At 41.4% G+C, this 17,854-nt stretch overlaps 1 protein-coding gene across 4 annotated transcripts in view; it reads left to right on the plus strand.

Annotated features, from left to right (window-relative positions):
* The window catches only part of numbl (NUMB like endocytic adaptor protein), a 57,519-nt gene that overhangs the window by 15,525 nt on the left and 24,140 nt on the right, over nt 1–17,854 (plus strand). The window contains exon 1 of one of the 4 annotated variants that reach the window (XM_071496150.1): nt 12,679–12,912. The exons of the other annotated variants lie outside the window; for them this stretch is intronic. Coding sequence (XP_071352251.1) covers nt 12,872–12,912 — 41 coding nt within the window. The 5' untranslated portion in view covers nt 12,679–12,871. Of the gene's footprint in view, nt 1–12,678; nt 12,913–17,854 lie in introns of those variants that run through there. 4 annotated transcript variants of the gene reach the window in all.

The raw sequence follows: 17,854 nt of genomic DNA on the forward strand, positions 1-17,854 counted from the left end.
TTCTCTCTATTTTTTTTTGGTATTGTTCTCGTGCAACATAGCAGATTCACCCCGCCAGCTACTCATGACAGGGTACACAACAAGAACGGTGCTTGAATCAATTACTCTGTGGATGCACTTAATTTAGTGGTGTTCTGAATAAGCACTTCTGATCTAATGCTGGCTGCTAAAGGCAAGGCAACTTTTTCTTTTTTATATAAATCAGAGCTGATCTGCTGTCAGCCTGGATGCGGATCATGATGAAGCAAGCGGCAAATGGGGAAGTGGGAAGATCCATGAGTCAGCCTCTCTCTTTCAAGAGGCTTGATTGGAGAAATATGAGATGCACTGTTGGAATAAGGGCTGATTTTTAGAAGAGCACCATAATAAATGATGATTTACATAAATGATGATTTACATACATACATTGACATAAAATCTGGCCTAAAATGTTTGTTTTTTCTTAGAGACATAATGAAAGGCATCAATTTTAGTTAGCAGAAACATGACCTGTACTCAGTGATCATCTTAAGGCGACTGTTTGTACTGTGATCCTGTCTTAAAAACATATGGAAAGCAGCTTGTTTTTGTTCCATTGCCACCACTGCTAAATAATTTTTGCCTCAGAGTCGTGCCTCACACAGCCTCTGATCCATGGTGATCTACCCAGGGAGTCCGTCTCTGGGTTTGAGATGTCATAGGAGGCTTGGGAGACGTCTGCTTTAGAATAGCTCCATATCTCCAGGGCTTTTGCTTGGGGCGTGGTGCTGTGTTTTGCCACAACTGTCTGTCACTGTGTTATGGAGCAATCAGAGAGACAACTCTCCTCCTACTGACAGATGGTCGTGTGTGGTGTGTGTGTATTCCTGCCTACATTTGGGTGAGGTTTTTTGGTTCATGGGGGAGGGGGAGAGGAGTTTGGAGAGGAAGAGGAGGTGGAGAAGTGTGGGGAGAGGTCAACGGAGGCACAGCTGGTGAGACCCCCACTCCAACCAGCTGCTGCCTCATAAGAGCCTGTCAGCAGCCTGCCTGCCTGTCTGCCTGCCTGGCTGTATGTTCCTGCCCCTCTTCTTCTCTTTCTGTCCATTCACCCACCCCCAACTCTCCCTCTGTTGTGTCCCCCTGCAGCCTCAGCCCAGCTGTTCTCAACTTTCTACTCTCCTCCCCTGCCACTGTGCACCCTGACCTCCACTGAAAAAAGAAAACCCCTTCCTGCTTTTACAAACAAGCATGCATGCTCTTGAGTGCACATAGAAACACATGTGCGCCTATAGGCAGTCAGCGACATCAAAGGTGTCCCTGGAGTGGTGCTGTATCTGGAAGGCCTGAGGCTGGAGTAAATTCACCAGCTGAGTCTGGGCCCTGCAGGATGTATGATTGTGGGCATAATTTCTGCTGTATGACAAGGACCCTGCATCTGACATGAAACACCAGAGCCATGCTGATGGTTTTGCATGTTACAAAATCTGAATATTCTACATTACAGTACAGTATGAATATCAACTTGCCAAGACTTGAAACATTCTTAAGAAAGGGAATAATTCCAATCAATCCTATAGTTTGTCCGTGTAAGAAGCTTGTTACAACACATAGTTATTGCTAGGCGTCCTCTAGTAATTATGATGTAGTAATATACCTGGTGAGGAAATTGTAGTGGATGGATTTGCCCACAAAACACAGGCCTTTCACACAGGAGACCGCTGTGTAAAACCATTCCACAAGCTTAACTGTGTTTATTATTGTAACCATGACAACAAAAAGGTCCTCTAACTTTAAGGCAGTGCTTATTTTACCCCAAACCATGATCTTTTCCTAAGAAAGCAAGCACACATATGGCGTTATATGCAAATCTATCAAAAGATAGTAGATCAGATGCAGTAACTTAAATGTAAACATGGGTTAAATAAAAATTTAACCAAAATACCTGGTATGTAAACTTGTAGAAGTGTTCTGAATTATGAAGGGCAGCTATGTTTTTAGAAATTATAAACCAGACGGCAAAAATCAATGTCATAAAATGGATCTAGCTTTCTTATATTAACAAGAATAAGAGTCTACAGCCGTGCTAGTGGCTCTGTGAAGCTGTAATTAGATTGTCTTGCTTTGAGCTAAATGCTAACATCCTCACAGTGACAGTGCTGACATACTGATGTTTAGCAGGTAGCCTATAATGTTTACAAAGCTGACCAACTTAGTTTAGCATGTTAGTGCGTTAACATTGGCTAATTAGCAGGTTAAGCTGATGGGATTGTCATTAGTTTGTGGGTATTTACCCATAAATGTAAAGTATTAGATAAATTGTAATTCTGATTTGATGATGATACTAAAAAAGAGGCAGAGGATCACAAGGTTATTACAGTTCATCATGTCGGGAACATGGATATATGGATCAAATTTCATGGTTGGCAAGATGTTTCTCTCAAAACCACAAATGTCACTGTGTCACTGTTCTACAGGAAAACACAGGGGATGACTAAAGTAAGTAGAAGTTATTCTCTTGGGACCATAAACGTCAGTGTAAAGTTTCACAGTTGTTGAGGTTCAGTATGTCCATCTGGACCAAAGTGATGGACCGACACACGCCTGGAGCCAGACTGCAAGTGTGGCTAAAATGTGCTGTTCAAGAACTGAGTCTCAAAATCCTTTTACTCTTACTGCTATGCCACACAAAACAACAGAGACAGAAGCCTACAGCAGACTTAATTGTGATGGATTAGTGACTTCTGGCAGATTTTATGTCTCTGCAAGTTCATTATCAAACAGTTTTGAAATGAATGGAATCCAGTGGTTGTCTGGGAGGGGGGAAGTCAATCTGAAAACATATGGCATGTTTTGAAAAACAGCCAGCACTCATGTAACTCCAAAAAATTTGTAGTTGATGGGCTGGAAGATATACCACCAAGTGACTAATAATTTGATGAATTCATAATAAATTATTAGCCTCACCAAACCAAAACCACAATTCAGAGGAAGATTTTTCAGATTTTATTTTATTTTTTAAAATCTTTTACCATATTGCTTTCTTTCCACTTTGCTTGTTATTTGTCCTCAATTAAAATAACTAAACCTTCCAAGTTTAAATCTGAACCCAGGGCCACCCAGGATGCACCTTTGCCATCTCGTGTTGCAGTGTGTGCTGGGGTGCCACACCCTCTCTCTCCCTCTCCCCCAGTGCTATTGTTCCCTGGATGACAAGGCCCACGTGCCCCCCTATTCAGCATCCTGGTGGGGGGTAGGCGGGCTCTTTGTCTGACTGCCATTGTCCCAGACACACGCTTCCATTTGATGGACACACGTGCTGACAAAAGAGAAAGGGAACGCAGGAGGAGGAGGAGGGGCCACCACTGGCCATTATTCTCGCTGGTGGTGGCGGTGAAAAGACGAGACGCGCTGACCATCTGTGGTGTGTGTCTGTAATCTGCAGTGACGGGGGGGGGGCACTGCATGCACACACAAACATACACATATACTTCTCGGTTTCTAAAAGAATCCCTCTCTTTTGTCTTGCCACGCTTTTCTAGGGGCACGACGCCTATTGAGGTGGCTTCCTTTTGCTTTTGATGGGGGTCTGTCTTGCTCTGAAGTGTGGTGTGGAATGAGAAAGGGAGAGTGTGTGTCAGAGAGGCCGATATGGTTGAAGTGAACCGAGTATCTTGGAAAAGAAAGTGACTAAAAGAATGTTCTGTAGCCTCCCCTCTCTTCTGCACGTCACAGTGACTATTGTTGAGAGCAACAGGCCTCTTGTTTCTTTTCCTCTGGACTTGGATGACCCACATCTGCTTGAGGGTCTTCACCTGTGTTTACTCTGCTTCTTCACAATCCCCCCTCACCTTCCTTTTTTTTCTGGAGGCACACTGATGTTCACAGAAGTGGAGGCTCTAACAGGGGCGAGTGTCTGGAAGTCACTGTAGGATGTTTTAACTGAGCTGAAATGTGACTTGTTGACCTGTGGATGTTTTGTTATTTCTTTCTCCCTTCTTCCATCTTACCGTCCTGGATTCATCCTTTCACCCCTTCCCCTTCCTCACTTTCCATTGAGTGTTTCTTCCTTTCATTTTATTCTCCATTCTCCTTCAGTCCTTCTGTATTTAATTCCTTCCATTTTTCCTTCCTTCCTTCCCTCGAGCTTTTTTTCTGTCTTTGCTCAGCATTTCTTCCTATGACCGCTCTCCTTTCCTTTCTACTAAATCTTCAACTAATTTGTGTTTTCTGCTTTTCCTTTTCTCTGCAGTCCTTTCACTTATCAAAGAGACATATTTCCAGAATACCACAGGGCAGGGACAATAGCCACCATTCGCATTTTCTTAATTTTAATAAATAACTATCTTGTCCATTTAGAAAGGAGCATCAGAACAGTGCTGCAAAACCTGAGAATGTTTGGTACCAAAAAGGCAATATTTTGCCAATATTAAGCTTTTTTTTTTTTTTAAGTTAGTAAAGTCACCTCATTATTATTGAAGCACAAAGTTCCACTTAATAGTCACACAGAGTTTTCAGCTGCAAAATGTGGTCTGAGTCATTACAAAGTGGGGAACCTATATTGTTCACAAAGGTCATTAATATCCATACAAAGATTGGTATTAATATCTACTCAAAACTTCAGCTCAGACATGTAAATCCAACTGTTCTGGTGTCTACATTAGCAGCATGATTCAGTGTCACCACAGTACATATCTGCTGTATCCTCTGACTGTGTTTCTGCGTGACCAGCATGGGCTTTTAGTGCTGGTCGATAAGACACGACCACCCTGTGAAGGTCACTCAGTCTCGCCTCCCCACAACAAAAATTCCCAAACCACTGTGAACCCAGTGACTGGCATTGTTCATCACCACAATGATAACATAGGCTGACTTTAATTTTTTCTCCCCCCATGTCTCTGTGCTGTACTGTAAATGAAAACAGCTCTGCCTCAGAGGTATTTTTGTTTAGTTTTTTTTCTCGGTGTAGTAAGTTTCTGTGTCACCAGATGTTGCTGTAAGGAGGGTTGTTGTGATGTAGGCAAGTAGAAAGGGACAGAAAGGCTGCTTCCTTGTGGCCCAGAAAATGCTGCAAGAGTCGCTCTCTGAGGGAAGATTTTAGGGCAGGGAGACAGATGGTTCATGTTACACAGGAGATACACTGACAGGCAGATGGATAAACAGACTGACAGATAACAGATGCATATATAGAGAGAGAGCAAGCATTTTTATCTGCCGTGTGGAGGAGGTGGCCAAGTTCAAGATTAAAATGGCTAAATTCTGATTAATAACTGGGACATAAGCAGCAGCTGTATACAGTATGTATTTCAATTGCAAGTTTAATGTTGGAGCTATACTTTGTAGCCATTACATTAACAGTGAGTCATCTTCCAAATGCTTCCTGTTTAGGCATGCACAGACAGGAGCATGTCAGATAGACACAGACGCACAGTCAGAGAGTGACGGAGCAGATGTTAAAAGCTTTAAAAGCCTTATTGATTTTAGAGTTCAGGCCTTGTATTTAGTTGCTTTACTTGCATAAACATGCATAATGCATGAACGCATTGTGTTGACAGTCGTTTGAAATGTGAAGACATGTGATTTTACATGGTGCTTTACATGTGTTTTACATTCAGTACATGGATTCATGTATGTGTCAGCAAACTGAATTGAAAAAAAACCCAAAAATCTCTTCCTGTCTGGACAGATCTGACAGGGGGTCAGAGGTGAGAGGGCAGAGAAAGTGACCTGGCTAATGACACACACACAAATACACAACATGAACACAGGCAGCTGGTCTGTTACTGTGACAGTGTGTTATTCTGCTTCTGTCCAGCAGGGACGCTGTTACACAGACAACAAAGATCTGCTCCCCTCCCCTCCTCTAATCTCCTCTCCTCTCCTCCTTATACATTTACCTTATTACTTAAACATTACAGCACACATGTGGCATCGGTAAAATACTTACCCATACTAGGAATAATACAGGAAGACCAAACCTCTGAGAATGAGGGGGTAAAAACTCATTTATTTTAATATTACAATGTACTTACAAAAAAATAAATTTGGAAAATTACATTTTAAAATGTTTTTAAATATTGACTCAAGTGTACAGTGTTATTGTTACAGGGGTAAGTCAGGTGTAAGTGCAGCTATAGCTATAAAATAGTTATGTGTATGCATTTAAAATGATCATAAAATATATGAATGTGAAAATGTAGAATCAAACATTTGATTATAAACAATAAAGCAGCTGAATCCTTCCACTCAGGTACAAACTTAACAAAAAGGAGAATCAGGAATAAAATCAAAAATAACATGTCAGATTTCTCCAGGTTTCTTGTTTTTTTTTTTTGTTTTTTAAAAAAAAACTTTTTCGAGACACTCCCTTCCCTTGGGGCATGCAGACAGCAAACTAAAACAGTCCCTTGCTCACCCTTTTTTTAAATGTAATTACAAAGTAAGTTCTAGGCCACTCCTAACTTTGTTACCACCATATTCTCTGTGCTTTTTTCCTTACTAAGTATTTTATTGATACCCATTATGTGTGCAAAATATTTGAATTGTTATTTGAAGGCTGTAATCTAAAATTTTGAGGAGGACTATTCCATCTATTTCTCTCTGTCCCATTTTGTTTCTTTTCCTTTATCTTGTTTGCCTGCGCCTCAACAGGAAGACCTCGTTGTGATCAGCGCAGAGGGAGGTCTCCTTTCACCCACAATGTTGTCACTGTCTGTCTCTCCTCTCCTCAGCCCCATCTGATCTCAGCACAGTGAAAGAAATGTGTGTGTGTGTTTGTGTATTCATGCTGCACCCTCACTTCCTCTGCCTTCCTCCCTCTTTCTATTTCTGTTCTTTTCCAGAGTTGCCATTTTTCTCTCAAATATCTGTCATCCTCCTCTTCCTCTCCTTCCCCTCCTCTCTCACTCTCAATCTCTCTCTCTCTGTCTCTCAGCCCACAAAAAAAAGCCCCATACCATTGGTTGCCATGGGATCTGGTTGCCATGCAGCAGCGAGGTTTTCACATGGCCCTTGTGTGTATGCGTGTCTACCGTAGTGTGACGGAGTGGATGCCATGTTGATTGGGAAGACTGAGAGAGGGTGTAAGGCTTGAACACAAGCTGCTGGTCCACACACCTGACCTACACACAAATGTACAGACACACACATCCTAGAGGACGGGAAGCTATTGATCATGTAATGTAGTGTAAAGCTGGAACATAAACCCGGTGTGTGTGTGTGTGTGTCCAAAGGCACTTGAAGGGCCACTCACAAACTCCTCCATCATCTTACAGTTGGTCAATGAGGCTTTGTCTGTAACTACAGGCTTTACATTGGCCTGCAGAGAAAGATAAGTTGGGGATAATGGAGACATATGATGATGGAGAGTCATCGAGAGGGGGGATGGATGAGGGGAGGCAGAGAAAGAAGAAAAAGAGAGTGGTATTGACCAGAGGCAGAAATCGATGAGCAGCCTGTCAGGATAAGGCAGTGGAATTTGGCTGTCACGTCTCGGTGCACTTTTACAGAGTGTGACTGGATGAAAAAAAGTGGAGTTTGGTGGATTCTTTAGCAGAGGTGACAGGCTAATCAAAATGAATCAGGCTCTCTTATCAGCAGCTGATTGGATAGCTTGTGTCAGGTTTAGCAGAAGGTCACTGAGGTGGCGAGATAACATGATGAGGAGCTGCAGCACCTGAAATCTCCTAAGGAAGCAAGTAGAGTAAACCCAAGTGAAGATCACCCAACTGTTTCTCTAGAGAAAACACTTGAGCGGCATTTGATGTTGCATTACATTACATTATGTCACGTTACGTTATGTTAAAGCTGCACCGATCAATATTTTTCTATTGATTTTATATTAATATATCAGTGTTGTAGTTAAAGGTTGACATGCAGCCAGAATGAATTAATACAGATTTAAAAAGTGGCTGTTCTCCTCTAACAGGACAGTATCATAGATTTCTGTTTAAAATGTGTTTCTTGCATCTTTATATTCTCCATTCATGAGTGCTTTGTTTTGATGACACAAACACACACACACATTAGCCATTGAGGTTTTGGGTTCATGCCTGAGTCATGTGGTATGTTAAAGGAAATTATGTCATAGAGAGTAGTTGGTGTTTAATTTCCTCCATTTGGCTTAGTCTTAGTCACAGCTAAGAAAACAAGAAAACACAACTTTGTTTATTGTTTGTGCGTGAACATTATATTGTTGTTTTCTCTTATATACTGATTATTTTTAAGAGAAAAAAAAATACTTCTCATAATTTCTACTTTGAAAATAAATAATAAATCAGTCATGTAAATGTTGAAATGATTGATTGTGTCACTGTATAGAGTCCTCTCTGTTTGGCCTGAAGAGAACACACTTCTTACAGCTGTAGTTTGATGTTGAGTCCAGGCTTCAACTTAAAGGTGCCCTGTGGAGTTTTCTTGTAAATAACCAAAAGTTATGTTGACTCGCAGAAACACATTGTCTCTATCCTTGAGATCTAAAAGACATGTTCAATGTATTTTCTTCCTCATAAAACTTTTGCATAGTATTTTCAGTTTTTTACATCTGTGTTCGCTAGCTTGCAGTCTTCCTCTGCCCTGCTTTTACTGGTGCATTGTGCATTGTGTGTTTGTGCGTTTTACTGTAGGATACTCAAGTAATATACTTCACTTTGATTTTATTCACCTTTCTAAATGTAATGTCCTCAAGGATCCATTTTATTTTTATAGTTATTAAGTTCAAATTGTCTAATTTTGAGTCAGAATGGCCTGATTAGTAAACCTAAATGAGAAAAACAGCTACTTTAAGGCAAAATAACTTAAATAAACATCTGCTACATGAATGACTTGCTCAGAAATCACACTTCACTTAATTTAGTGTCATCACAGCTTCTAGTGAGTATACAGGAAGTAGGTTATTGCTTGTTACTATATGCAAGTCTGTGCTCGAGGGCCTGCTGGCCACTGGTGCATTGGAAGATTGCTTACTTGCACGCAGAGTTAGATTATTGAGTATTTGTAACCCCACAGATCATTAATTGTGGTTCTGTGTGTTTCTTTGTGTTTGTGTGTGTGTGTGTGTTTGTGTTAGAGGGAGACTAATTTACATTCAGACAGTGTTGGTTAAAATAACAGGCTGTTGTAGAGTCACTGAGGCATGGCGGTTGTAAAACCACAGACTCTCAGATTTAACATGTTCGCAGACACAAGCACATTACGCACACACACATACGCGCAATTACACATGCAGACAGCGTGATTATGTTTCTCTGTTTGTGCTGTAACTGGTGGAAAAGCTCACGTGCCCGAGGGCTTATTTATTGTGAGCAGGAAGTGTGTCTGCTACCACCTGGCTGGTGAGATCATCATGTTTCATAACTACACAGCAGCTTTAAATGGCTTATGCTAGTGTCTGCCCCAGTGGACAGATATACACACTCAGACAGATGAAAATGCATGCACAAGCAGATGCCTGTGCACACACACACACACACACACACATTCATATGCAGACTCATGCGCAAAGGCTTCACACACACACAGCCACAGAACATGTACTGTAGAGCGCTATAGATATAATATCTGCTGCACCTTCCTCTGATTAGTTTAAAATTCTGGGCCTTTCGTCTTCCTCTGTGCCTTTGTCTTCCACTCACTCGACTTTATTTTTAGATCCTCTTCTTTCTCGCCCTCCTCTTCTTTCTGTCTGTGCATCTCACTCCTGCAGGAGTGAAAAAGAAAAGAGGAGGAGGACAAGTTAATAACAATCAAGATAAAAGGTCTTTAGAATACAGAACAAATGCCGCTCACAATGATGAGTTCTAATGGTTCTTACCTTTACTGCTAACGTTAACAAGCTGACTTTGTGTCACCTTAAACATTGTCATTAATTATACCATATCATACTTTAACGCAGGTGTGGTCACATTACTAAAAGTTTGTTTTTGTTGTCAATAACTGTGAAAGAAGATTGATTATAGATACACAAATTGGATGCTTTCCCTCTGTCCAGACATTTACAAAACAATCGACCTGCAACATTAATACCACAGTGACATTTGTATGAGGTTTAATCTGTTTTTGCAAATGTCACCGTTCTGCACCTTTAGAAACAGTATTGTAATATGAGGTTGTATCTGTATCTGTCAGCCTGTTGACAGTTATCATTTCAGCTGAAGTCTTCTGTAGCATGTGTCACAACAGGCAAAACAAAGATGTATTTTGTAGAAACACCACCAGGAAAAGATACGACAACTTTAGTGGGAAGAGATTTGTTGAGTGTCTTTTGTTGCTCAATTTTGCTTTCTTGCCAATAATGTTGTTACCCTTATTTTTTATTAGTCTCTCAGTCTTGTTTTTATTAGCATGACATGCTAACAGCAGAAAGTTTTCAGTAAGGCTGTAGTGGTTGTGCAATATATCCTCATCTTTGTTTATGGTGTACAGATATTTGTATTAGGTGCATCAGGTTATGTCCTTATTTGTTTGTCATGCATATTTATTATAGCGCAATGAAAACTAAGTCATGATTTCCCACAGGGACATTTAACTACATCACAATCAGAAAGACTTTTGAAATAAATTTAATGTCACCTCTGTCAACAAACTCTGAAATAGAAAGATGGTTGCCAGTTAGCTCCAAATACACAGAGTGCTGTGTCTGTAACAGACACATGAACGAAGCCAGAGCACAACAAGGACGTTTTGATCCCTCTGAGTCTCATCCATTGTTGATCTCTGGCTCTGGGTGTTGGAGGGTAAACAGCTTAGAGGATGAACTGGCATCATGGTAGGCTAGGAATGTGTGAGAAGAGAGAGATAGCAGAAACACACACAACGCTGTGCTGAGTTACAGCATCTCTAGGCTCAGCTTCAGTTATGGCTCTTACCTGAAACAGACTGAAAAGTCTGGATGCAATTGAAAGTCACACTTGGCCTGACATCATAACGTGTCTCAAATGCTTCCTGTGTAACCAGATTCTGCTTCCCCATCCACAGATTGGATTATATCAGCGTGGAAACTGAGCTAAATTGCTGCTAAACAGGACGAAGCTCAGTCTCACTTCTGTTGCTGGTTGTTATCTGGTACCACCTCAGATACAGTCTCCTTTGTTAGGGTTTGGCACATTCACACTATATATATGTGTGCTCCCTAACTACCTTCCCTGACCATATGAGTGGATCCCATTGGATTTAAGGTGGATTTATACCTTTACTTTTAGTTGTGTACCCCTGTTATTAGATAACCCAAGACACATTTTAATGCAAGGTGTGAACAAGGAGCAAGGTGTGCTTTCAATCTGCTTCAGTTGCCACCAAGCCTTTCCAATCCTGGGTGGTTGGTTTGAGACACAGGTTGATGAGTTTGAAGATTGTCTGATGCCAAACTCTGCACGGAGGTTTATAGTATTAATGATGAAGAATTTTACAGCTTTTGAAAGAAACAGCAGTTAAAATTTTATCCTTTGTTGCACCTGTTAGAAAGATGGCATTCATATTATCAAGTAATGCACATATTTGACTGGCCAACCCCAAACCTTGGCCGGTGATGTAGGATTGTGTTGCAGAACAATTTTTTATCTTAATAACAGTCTTTAGCATAATCCTAACCAAGCCTTAAACTTCAAACTTTATCTCTACCATAAACCCTGTTTCTCTTCCTGCAACCCTCAACCTGCAGCCTCTTCCCCAATTCATTGAACCATTTCATACAGCAACTCTTGCTCTAGTATGAAAATATTCAGGACACATTTCCATGTTTCCCATTTGCATAGCAACTGGCCATGTAATTATTTCTGATGTAGTACAGTGTGTCAAATTGACTGTCCCACTTCTGGAATACAGTAACAGTGTTGACCTAAACAGAATGTAAATAAGGGCCTCACAGCATGACCCAGAAACCACTTGAAACTCCTGACTCTTGTGAACAAACCTTTAAACCAGATTTTCGGTAACTGTGCCGGCCAGTTCTCACCTCAACGCCTCATCTCAGCGCTCAGAAAAAGATAGCCCTGAAAAATTCAGAAGATCCTTATCCAGAAGTTTCCATATCCAGGAAACTAAAAACCTGGAGCACTCATAGAAGCAGGTGCTCGTGTGGGTGTGGTCTGTGGGGTTCATCATTTTGTATAATCATCTAATGGGAACGCTGCCCGCTAAACACTGCCTGCATCCAGTTCTGGGAGGCAGCATCTCCATCATGCCCAGTCATACCCCTGTAGAAACAACCAGGATGAGTTCCAGTCCTCAGGTTAACCACATCCTCCAGCTCTGGCCCCTTTCCCCAGTTCCAGCTCTTGCATCTGTCCCCAGGCTCCAATCCCAGTTCTCGCCCTCTCCCCCAGTGCACTCTTGACCAGTGCGGCCACAGCAGATGGAGAGCAAAGGAAACTGTGTCACCACCCGCCATGACTCGCTTAATCACCCCTCCCCTTTTTCTCTTTCTCTCTCTTAGTCTCTCTCTTTCTATCCTCCCACTCTCCTCTTTTCTCACTCCCTGGATGTGGAGCATCAAACATTGATTTGTCTTTATTTATAGAGCAGCTGTGAGCATGCGTGCGTACGTGTACAGTATTTGTGTGTATCTGTGTACCAGACGCTTATGCACGCTGGGTCGTGGGTTGATTGTGTTTGGGTGCATCACTTGGGTGTGTGTGTTTGCGACTGTGTCAGGACTCCTTTTTCCAAGTTAATCCCTTAAGAAGAGGTGTGGTTCTCTCTCTCTCTCTCTCTGTCTCTCTCTCTCTCTCTCGCTCTGCATTCCCTCTCCTCTCTGTCCCTCACTCTGAAACGCAATATCATCACATGCTCTCTCGCTCCTCTCCTCCTCTCATCTTTTTCTTGTACTGTTGTTATTGCTGTGGCCGCTAGTCTGAGTTCTTTCTCTCAGCTTGTCATCTCTGCATCTCCTCTCATCTGCTGTCGTGTCCTGTGTGAGATGAGTTCTTGTGGCGAAATGGGGGAGGCCATCGAACTCAGGTGAGCAGCAAGTGTGAACTTTGTGTTTGTGTGTTTGTTGAGGAACTGGAATCCAGCACATGTATTCATATTCACTTTAAGTGTATTGATGCTTACACTACCTAATTTTTTCACGGCGTGTGTGTAATTGTGCACCTGGGTGTATTTTAGTTTCAAACTGGGTCGACTGTTACCGTAGCAATCAGCACCTTGGGCTATTTTTCTCCTTTTCTGTCCATCAAGTTGACCCTGTTTCAACAAGGCAGAAATGTGCAAGCTCTATAGAGGTCAACAGACGATCTGTAGTTTTCGTGATAGTGATAACTGTGGCTTGTTGCTGTTGTGGTTATGTTATTGGCTATGATGGTGTTTTCAGTCACTGCCAAACTGATAATAGGTCTAGTGTGGCCTGTGTCCACAGGGCTCATAGCGGCTAATAGCCTTAGCAGATGCATTAGCCCCCATGCCCATATGGAAGAGATTAAACCTGCTAAATTGATACACACACCCAACATTTCTTTCTTGCATAGTGTTAGTGCCTGCACATGTTTCTGTGTGCACGTATCAGGGTGTTGACATGTGCATACATAAACACCTGCGATGCACCCTTTTTACACAGCAGAAAAGATGTGTTTCTAAGCCTTGTCAGGCTGAAGGGATGGGCTGCTTCGCTTAGATTTCCTCCTGACCTAAACTCTTCCTCTCTCCTCTCTTTCTCTGACTTTCTTTCTCTCTACCCTCATGATTAGGTAAGTGAGAAGGACAGCTCTCATGTGTTTTGGAAAATAGAAAAAGAACAAAGTGAAGAGACAGCAGAGACCTGTGTAATAAGTGAAATGAGGACAAATGAAGAAAAGTGAGATGGCGACTTAACAGGAGGCAGAACATGAGAGAAGTGGTGTGAAATTGAAAGTTGAGTTTCAAAAGGAAAGCATGAAAAATGGTATGAGGGACAGAGAGTGTATACAGAATGAGCAAAAAGTCAAGGTAATGTAGATTTATCATGGAGAAAATATGAATTTCCTCCCTTTTTCAGCAGAGGAAGCAGGATAAAGCAGGATAAAAATAGACCAAAGATTTTAACACTTTCAAACTGGGAAGAGAAGGAGTTTGTAAGGTGAGGAGAAATATTTCACTATGCAGCAGTTTTCAGTCTATACAGAATATCTTAAAAACCAGAGGACCAAGGTTAAGTTCAGCTTCTTTTGACTGTGAGAGATCGGCGCTTATGAATGCTGGGTCACTTTTTCTCCGATGTAAAATCTGCACAAGGGTGGGGTTCACAAGACATTGAGGAATTACAGCAGCAACAATAGCTTCTTCAGCTCGGGAACATTTGAGTGAAATCACATTGTATATTTAAAAGTCATGCAAAGTTTTGGTCTTTGAGTTCACTAAAGCAAACTTGTTGTAGTGTTCGACATGTGTTTTGATTATGTCTTAAAGCAGTGACTGTAAATAAGTGGTAAATATGGAACATTGCTGGAATACACTCAGGTTATTGTATAATTTCCCCGGTTTGTGAGTCTCATCTCTGTCCCTGGAGATGAAAGTGTGCTGCACACTGTCATATCAGTAATGTAGTACAGATGATAAATTGGCCTGTGGCACTGGTCTAGACTGATAGGTGGGACTACAAAGTGGGAACACAGCAAGACCAATATGATACTGGAGCATATCGACTAGACTGCTCCACTTTATGCCTGGCTGCACTGTGTTGAGATTAGCTTCCTACACACACACACACACATACACTCCTCCTGTCACAGTTATAGACACACACTGGCATGCAGGCATGAACATACTTTGATACAAATGCATGCTATATACTCATATGTATGCAAACACGATCACAAACACACACAGAGCTAGTGTGGTCTGTACCCTCTTCGCATGCTGTTTCAAGGGCAGAGGGGGATTTGGATATTGTTGTGTTAATCTTTTGTATCTTGGAACTCATTCATACACACACACACACACACACGTACACATACACACACAAATACAGGTACGAGGACATTAAAGCATGCAAAGACCTTTGTGCACAAATGCGTGCATCGCAGTGTATACACTGCCTGACACAAACACCTTTGTTTACAAAAATAGAGAGGAAGGAAGTCACCCTGCAGAAACACACACACACACACACACACATGCACACACACACACACACACACACACACACACACACAATCTTCTCCCGGCTTAACTTGGGTGGGTAGGAATTGAAACAGTGGCAGGAGGGGCAGTGACACAGCATCATGATAAGCCTGGAGGAAGAGGATAATAGGTGTGAGAGCTGTGTATGTGTGTGTGTGTCTTCTGGTGTTGAGTTGACAGTGCATGTGTATACACACACGTGCTTGAATGTATGTGCAAGTCCACCAGCACACATGTGGTTCTCAGGCTTCACACACTCTCTCTCTCTGCAAAGCTAACATGATGTAATTTGCAGTTTCCCAGCTACATCCCAGTTGCAGAAAAGACTAGGAAGCAGATCATTTTAATTGCTGGATGTTTTCCCAGCTTTGGCAGACTGGCCCTCTCATTCAGCCACCAGACCAACAGCATCGATTGTTCCTCTATATTTGTTCTTCTACTCCTCCCTGTGTTTTATCATTGCTTTAAATTCAGTGGAATGTAATGCCTTAATTTAATTTAGCCAATCTCATGGTTATTTGTTGTGAGTTTAAAGTGCATTTACTATATGGAAACATGCCTGTTTGCTTATGTCTGCTAGTGTGTTTGAGCATGATAATGTGTCTGAATAAGTGCTGGTAAATTTTATTTAACTATAGTCAAACCATGACAGAACTGACTCTGGAAACCTGTGCTGCTTCCTGGATCTATCCATCTCCATAGTGATGACATTTAATTTCATTCCAAGTAGCTTCCTTAGAGTTTAAACTGTCCAAGTTATCTTGTCACAAGCTTCACTACATCATCTTTTATTTCTCAGTCTGTCTTAGTTTTCTTTAAATTATATTTTAACTTGCTTAAGAATGGACTTAAGACAGAACAAAGGATGGTAAAACTAATTTTAAGCCTTTTACACATCAAGAATTTGTTTTTTTGAGGTCTTCTGATAGTTATCTTTTATAACTTATAAGGGACATTCTACTTTCATACAACCTGGTTCCGTGTTTTGTGGTTATGACCATCATCTCTAATAGTGATAGTAAACACATGTGATATCTGGAAAAGCAGTGGCATCGCTAAAAATTTGACAGGACAAGAAACATGAACAAATGATGATCAGGCAGCTTTTGAACAAGCCCCATTTCAGGCAGGTCACCTGGATTTATGTTTGATACAAGGGGTTAATAGGGATCCTGCTATAGATACCTACAGTGTCAAATTTGATTTGTAGTTCACCCTGAAAAAATCTCTACCAGCATCAGAAACTTGTAGGAGAAGACACAGACAGCCAGTGCTGCCCAGTCACAGTTCTTGATGTCCTCACGTGGTATCTCCATGGCCGCCATAGCCCGGAGGAGCATGACAGCTGCAGTACTGGTACAGAGCCTACGCACATAGCTGCTGTAGCAATAGTATAACCCTGAAATGCAGAAGTATAAATGAAGCATACTAATGATGACCAAAGCTACAACAATAAAAATGCAAATTTGATGAAACCATATGGGAGCTATTTGTAAGTTTTGCTATGGCTACATAGTCAGCTTTAGCATTAACAGCTGTTTGCTTACCAGTCTAGAGCAAACTTCATTCTTTTACTCTCCAAGAGCTGTCTCCAGCAGTGGAAAGCAACACCAATGTTACCTCTTGTCTCTATCGTGTTTTTTCTTTTACTGAAGTTGGCATGCTAACCAGCTAGCCCCAGTCCGTCTCGTCACTTTCCGATAGTGACTTAATACAGCCTCCAATCTGTCCTAAAAACTTATGCATAAATGCACGATGGCTGAAGCTCTTGTCAAGTGACAATCACCACCACAATCACGTGCTCCTGGCTCCTGACAGAGAAAATTCACAAATAGTTTTCTCTCTGAGTTTTCTCTCAGTTTAAGTATCTTTAAACTGTGAAAATGAAAACCTGGCAAAATAGACAATGTTTTAAGCCTTAAACACTTGTAGCAAAGAAAATGGTTGTGACTTTAATCTAGTATTTATCATTCCCCCAGATATGAAGTCTAAGTAAGTAAGAGCAACATATTATTTGCCCATCAATGGTTGTGGCATAATAACTCAAATCCAATCCAAAATCAAAGTGAGGGTTTCAAAATAAAAAGCGTTTTAGATGTACAGGCTAGAATGTCATAAAATACAGCAACACATCTTTAAAAATGTTTTTTGGATGATGATATTTCTTCCCCTCCAAGAGCATGTTGGAGCATGTACAATGGTTGTAGTGGACTTTTGTAGTGCTTGTGACTATGAGTCACTTAGTTGGTGCAGACAAGTTTTGATTTAAGAACAAAGTGTTAGTGACAGAGGTGATCCTGGATATGCGGGTTGAGTTACCAGTCATCCATGTGATCATCAGTGTTATGATGACAACATCTTTCTCACACTGTGATCACCTGCGAATGTGATAACGCACTGAATTCCAACAGAGTCACAGAGTTCAGTTCAGTCTCATCATGCAAGATTAACACCACCAGCCTGTGCACACACACTTGCACACACACACACACACACTCGCTCTAATTATATTAGAACCGCTTCTGTAATGCGTCACCCTGCCCAGAACCCCCCACCCCTACCCTGAAAGATCATATTGCATTAGCGGGTCAGAGGAAGGACAGGTACGAGTTTGTGGATCTAACAGTCAGTGTCAAGCTAATTGTCAACTGTTAAGCCTGTTGACATTGTGACACGCCGTGTGCGCACACACACACACACACACACACACACTCACTATCTTTTCTCTCAAATACAACATAATCAATACAACCTACATGGTGGGTTGGACAGAGTAAATGGCAGAAAAAGAACTAAAAACTAT

This window comes from Trachinotus anak, unplaced genomic scaffold (assembly GCF_046630095.1).
Source record: "Trachinotus anak isolate AG129_WGS33_773 ecotype Australia unplaced genomic scaffold, CSIRO_AGI_Tana_v1 ptg000014l, whole genome shotgun sequence".
Lineage (NCBI taxonomy): Eukaryota > Metazoa > Chordata > Actinopteri > Carangiformes > Carangidae > Trachinotus > Trachinotus anak.